Raw genomic sequence first — 6,083 nt, 5'->3', positions numbered from 1 at the left:
GCTCAAGTGGTGAAGAGAGTAGGAGAACCAAGGCCAATATAGATGGAGGGTCTTAAGTGGGCATTATCAGTGCTTTAACTGTGCCCCTATGTGGTAAATCTGGACTTGAAGGGTTCGAAAAAGCTCAAATGGGTCAGTCCCTCCAACTATGGCCTAAATCTCTAAAGATCAAGCAGTCACTCAGGTCACATAACTTGAGAGATGGGGACCATCTGCCTCCAATAGCAACCCTGACTTAAGGGCCTCATCATGAGCCAAAATCAGGCTCCTTATGGTTTCCACCCATTGGTCTAGGCTCTGCCTTTTGGGTCTACACAGATCCCTCAACTGTTCCACATGGGACTCAGTCACAATCCTCTTATCATTACTCCAAAGGTTCTGTTTTGAGGAATCTCACAGTGTAAGATTTCAGTGAAAAGGCATGCCAACCCAACACTTCCTTCTAGATGGTTATATCCTGTTAACATGGACCAAGATCGCATTTGCTTCTACAGCACCCTGACTGTCTCCTGTTATTTGTAAGACCTTCTATGCCTCCCTGCCAAACTTCATCTCGTCAGGCTTCACCTAAGCCGATTCCGGGCATGTTCCTACTCTCCCATCTTGTCCCACACTCATCAGCCATGCTGGCCACCTAGTGTTTACCCTAGCTAAAGACAGATACCTTCAGCACTATAGAGCCCCCTACATCACTCAGTGGGGGTGGCCATTTGGCAGGCAAGAGAAGGAGCAGGTACCATCCTGACTGGGCGTACAGGTGACACAGGAAAAGAAGTTGCCTACAGGTGAGGCAACTGGAGAACAGTGAAGAAGCAGGGTGTGCTTCTGGCCCAAAGTGCCTGGAGGTTAAGAGTTGGGAAAGTCTCCCATGGGTTGGTAAACAGAGAAGGCTTCATGGAAGAGGCAGGAGCAGTGCTGGACCTGAAGGACAGCTGGGCTTTAGATGGGCAGAGAGGAAGGAAGGACATCTTAATAGTAGGAAGCGCAGGAGCTGAGATGTAGAGTCTGCAACATCAGAGTGGCTCGTTGAGGAAGCAGAGAGGAGTCCGGCAGCAGCATCATCCTCATCATCACATTTATTGACGGCCCCTGGGAGGCGGGGCTGGGGACAGAACATACAAAGACAAGGACCTGCCCTCAAAAAGATTCCATTCTAAGGAGACAGGACAGAAAAATACAGAATGGTCTTTCCTGGGGATGGCCCACTCTCACCTGTGCAGGTCAGAAGCCCCTGGCCTATCTTGCCCCAGGGTCTGGAACATGAGTGGAGCATGTAATAGCCCCAGGGCCATAGTGTCCCTGACCCTGCAGCTGGGACCTAACCACCTGGCTCCTAGGTGGCAGGCCGCAGGACTAGGGGAAAGGTAGGCTCAGTACATGATGAAAAACACACCTGTCAGCTTTGGCATTGTGCCAGCCCAGTGGAGTGGTAGGGTGTAATGGGCCCTGAGGCTGGGCCCCTTGGGGGGAAGTGGGCACCTTCCTAGGTCACCATGAGTCAAATTCTTTGACTGGGTTTTGCCCAACACCTGGGAGACCCCAGTCAGGGACAAAAAAAGGCAGTTTCCTTAGTGCCAGAGGCGTAACAACCTGCCCACCCCACCCCCAGCCCTCTCTGGGCATCTTCCAGGTGACCCTCCTCCCCAGCTCAGCCTCCAGGGCCAGGGCCTGCCTGAGGCCAGGGGAAGGGGCCTGCCCCTCCCCCCACCCAGGCAGTGGGGGAGGAGGAGGAGCCACGCATCAAGTTTGTCTGGGCCCCCCACTGGGGAGCCATACCCTGGATCCTACCGGTGGGGGGGCTCTGGCTGCGAGGGCCGAGGGCTCAGCAAAGGGGTTGGGCCAAGGGGGCACCCGGGGGAGCCCTTCAGTGGGGGCACTGGGCGGGAGTCCAAGGGGGGCAGGCTCCGGGGCACTGCTGGTGGCCCACGGGCAGCCCCAGTGGGCAGGACAGCTGCAGCAGGGAAGGGTTTGGGGGGATCCACAGCAGCAGTGGGAACCGGCTGGGCAGACCGTTCCCGGCGCCGCAGCAGCTCCTGCAGCTTCTCAGCCTGGGTTCGCCTTAGGTGGGCCAGGGCACGGCCTCGCTGGAAAGCTGGCAAGAAAGCCTCCAGGCTCTGTTCCCCCAGCAGCAGCTGCTCCATCTGCTCCTGGGACAGGAGGAAGGGACAGTTTGGAAGGAGCATGACCAAAGGCTGAGGACTGGCCCTCTCTCCCTCCCACCCTGAATCCCTTCCAATGGTGACCACAGGTGGGGGACAGGCTACCTGAGTTCCAGCCTGGGTGTGCCTCTGACTTGCTGAGGACTGCAGACAAATGTCCTCTACTCTCAAGTCTCTATTTCCTTACTATCACCAGACTGCTGGTGATATGGTCAGAGATGAGGCAGAATCCGAGATGGGGACACACTTAAGTAGACTAGGGTGTCCGTTCATCAAGGCTAGGGCCAGGGCTCCTCCTCCCCCACCTACACTGACTCACTGAGTACTATGCTCCCAACCCAGCACTGAGTTGTCCCAGCTCCTCTGTAGACCCAGCCTACACGGTCCTGACACATTCACAGGGGAGCTCTCCTGGGGGCCAGGAACTCAGGACAGACTTCCTGAAGGAGGGGCTCTCAAGCCTGCAATGTAAGAATGAAGGGAGGGAATGATAGAATGGGTCTCTTTCCCTGTCCCCAGGCCCAGCCACCCCTCCCCTCACCTCAGCCTCCTGCTCAGCCTCTTCCAGCTCAGCCTGCAGCCAGCCCAGTGCACAATGGGGGCTCCAGCGATGCATGCTCTCCTCTAGGGCCAGACAAGGACGGAGTGAATAGCCCCTGTCCTCAGGCCCTGTCACCCAGGACAGATAGGCCAGAGCCCCAATCCTGACTCTCACTGACCCTGTGTGTGATTCTGTGCTTCCCTTCTCCCCTCTGGGGCTTCAGTTTCCTCATCTGTACAATGCCCATGGGATCAGTTTGTGCATTTCCCCCCAAGGTTCTGCCCATAGTCTTAATGCAAAAGAGGAAGCAGGGGCTTTGTCTTCTACAGCACCCCAGGCCCGGGGTGCTGAATCCGGTCCCTTTTCTCCCACTGCCAGGGCCCCCGCCTAGCCTCTACAACCCTGCTCTGCTCACCAACTGTTCACTTCCTCAACTTAAGTTTCCCAGGAGAAGCACCCTCAAACTTGCCTGGGGAATAGGTCTGCCCAAGTCCAATATTTCAGAGCCTAGCATTTCACAAGGCCAACCGGCCAGATTGCCAACTGCCACCCATCCCAGGCAGAGTCACATTCATTTCTCCCAGCTGTTCCCTCACCCAGTCGTTGCAGCTTGTCCGCACAGCTCTCGGCCACCTCTCGAAGCTCCTGGTACTTGATGGCCAGGGCAGCCCGACCCATCTCCAGGCGGGGCCGCAATGCTAGGTTCTCCTTGGCTAGTGCATAGTTGGAGGCCAGGCATGCCTCACGCTCCAGCTGCAAGCCCTGGAACTGCCACCAGAGAAGAGCCAAGAGGTGCACTCAGGAAGTCTGCCCACATCCACCTACTGCCACCCTGAGCCACAGTGCCCATAGGTCAAGCTGAAAGCACCCCAATCTCAGGATGGGGAGCCAACAGGTGGAAGAACTGCAAGAGGCCCAAACAGGGCTTTGAGCTCCCTCTCTGAGCCTCAGTTTCCTCCTCTACAAAGTGAGCTAAGAAACCACTACCTTATAGGGCTGTGGTGAGAATAAAGTGAGGAAAACTATGAAGGCTTCTACAAATGTTAGTTAATTTTTAATTTTTCAATTAATATGTCTGCTCAGGTCCCTGAGGAGTCCTCCTCCCTCCTCTGTCCCATTTTCCATGCATGGGCAGCTTCCCTCTCATTCCAGGCCTTTGTCTGCTTCCTCTTCAGGTGTTTGTGCTGAAAACACTCCCACCCCTGCTCTGACTCTCCAGAGTGGTCTTCAGCCCTTCCCTGCATAGTACCCCCTCAAGCCACCCTCTATTCCCCTCACACCCCTCCTTCTGCCCTCCAGTGGAATCCCCACACCCCCAAGAAATACACACCCCCTTTCCCTCCTGAATTCCCTAGCACCCGCTGCCAGCTTTCCTTCTCCTGTAGAAAGCAGAGCCCCTTTCTTTCCCTGGCTCTGGAGGATGCTTTTTCCCTGTTTCTAGGAGCGCCCAGCCTCCCCTCCCTGCCCCTGGAGAACACACTACCCTCCATCTGTCCCCTATACGATGCACATGCACATGCCCCTCCTGTCTGCCTCCCTCCAACACACACTTTCTCTTTCTGCCCCCCACAGCCAACCAGCCCCGGCCTATCGCCTGTGAAATATACAACTTTCTCTTATGGTGGCCTATAGAATACACACCTCATCTTTCAGTACCCATACCCAAAGAAAGACACAAAGCCTCCTCTTGCACCCCCAGGATGCTGGCGCTCCCACAACGGTCCCCCCAGGTGTTAAACAGGCCCCTAGTTCTCCCTATGGAAGGTGCCTCCCCTTTCTGGCCCTACAAAACGTGGGTGTGCAAGCCAGGGCCCCCCACAACACAACCACCCCTGTCCCCCGGAACACACCTCCCTGGAGCATCCGCTATAGGACACGCCTCGCGACCATCCTGGGGGTGCATGGGCGCCTCCCTGGGTCTCCGGCGCCCCACCCTCCCCAGGCCGACTCGGGGAGCCCCCTCCCCCGGGGGCGGCTCCGCGGGGCCCACTCGTACGTGCCAGCCTCCCGCGCCCACCGGCGGCCCCGCGTCCCGGCCCGCGCGGCCCTCTGGTTGCTCGACAGGTCCGGCAGGCCGCGGCCCGTCCCCCGCGACCCCCGCCCGCGACCCCCACGCTACCTTCCTGCTGAGCCGCACGATCCGGTCCAGCTTGGGTTCATCCTGAAGCAGGTCCCGGAGCTGCCCGGTGCTGAGGATCCCAAAGCGCCCCGGGCTGCCGGGCTCCGGCCCCGCCCGCGCCGCCCGGGCCCGGTACATGCCGCCCGCCCGCGCCCCCAGCTCGGCTGCTGGCTCGGCCCGCTCGGCCCGCTCCGCCCCGGCTCCGCTCCGCTCCGACTCCGGGATCCGGCTCCGGCTCCGGCTCCGGCCGCGCGCGCCGCTCCGCCGCCAGAGGGCGCCCCGCCCCCTCTTAAAGGGGCCGCGGCGAGGGGCCTGGGGGTGGGGCGGAGAGGGGGCGAGCCGCACCCCTACCCACCCGGGTAAAGCAGCGCCGCGCCTAGCATCCCGCACCCGCGGACAGGCGGACAAACCCATCCTCCGGTTTCCATTCGGATATCTGAGGCCGCCTCTCTCAGCACCCCTCCTCCCCATCATCCATCATTCACCACGCCACCCAGGCACGGACTCTTCCACCCCAGGCGTTTACAATTTGCAGGGCTATTTCACACTTCCCCCCTAGATTCGCACAACAATTTTCTGAGTTTGGCTGGGAGCCAGGAGCTCCTGCCCAGTGGCTAACTTGGACAAGTCGGTCACCTTCCCAAGCCTCAGTTTTCTCTTCTGTAAAATGGGATGATGATACACAATGTGAGGATTAGAAATAGCGTTGAGTGCCTTACCTGTAGTAAATGGGTACCTAATATGTTGTTAATATTTTATTTTTTATATTTTATTTATTGATTTAAGAGAGGGAAGAGAGAGAGAGAAGGGATAGGGGGAACAGAAAGCATCCACTTGCTTCTCATATGTACCTTGACCTGGAAAGCTCAGGGTTTCAAACGCATAACCTCATAATTCCAGGTTGATGCTTTCTTTATCCACTGAGACACCACAGGCCAAGCTGTTGTTATTTTACAGATGAGGAAACAGTCACAGAGATGATGTCACCTTCCCAAAATCACATTATAGATAAATGATAGGCAATCTTAGTTCTTCCTTTCTGTTCAGGGTCCATAGAGCACATGATGCCTGGGCCCTGGGCTAGGCACTGTGGGGACTCCCTTTCTGCCCACAGGGAGCTCATGGATTTAGACAGAGTCACATTCACTCAGTTTACTCTAGGACAGGACAGAATGTCAAGTATTACCGCACAATGGCTTCCTATGTGATTCCTATGTGATGCCAGAGGAGGTCATCATGTACCTTATCTTTCCAGTTAGGCTTG

General features: G+C 57.1%; 1 protein-coding gene across 1 annotated transcript; it reads right to left on the bottom strand.

Annotated features, from left to right (window-relative positions):
- Window positions 1–1,005: 1,005 nt before the first annotated feature.
- VPS37D (VPS37D subunit of ESCRT-I) lies at window positions 1,006–5,049 on the bottom strand. Its single transcript, XM_066382385.1, has 4 exons — window positions 4,820–5,049; window positions 3,297–3,468; window positions 2,701–2,783; window positions 1,006–2,147 (listed from the first exon to the last, which is right to left on the bottom strand). Exons 1-4 carry the CDS (start codon window positions 4,955–4,957, stop codon window positions 1,785–1,787), a joined length of 756 nt encoding a protein of 251 aa, XP_066238482.1. The 5' UTR covers window positions 4,958–5,049; the 3' UTR covers window positions 1,006–1,784.
- Window positions 5,050–6,083: the final 1,034 nt, after the last annotated feature.

This window comes from Saccopteryx leptura, chromosome 4 (genome assembly GCF_036850995.1).
Source record: "Saccopteryx leptura isolate mSacLep1 chromosome 4, mSacLep1_pri_phased_curated, whole genome shotgun sequence".
NCBI lineage: Eukaryota > Metazoa > Chordata > Mammalia > Chiroptera > Emballonuridae > Saccopteryx > Saccopteryx leptura.
This window is presented reverse-complemented; position numbering and strand designations above follow the sequence as displayed.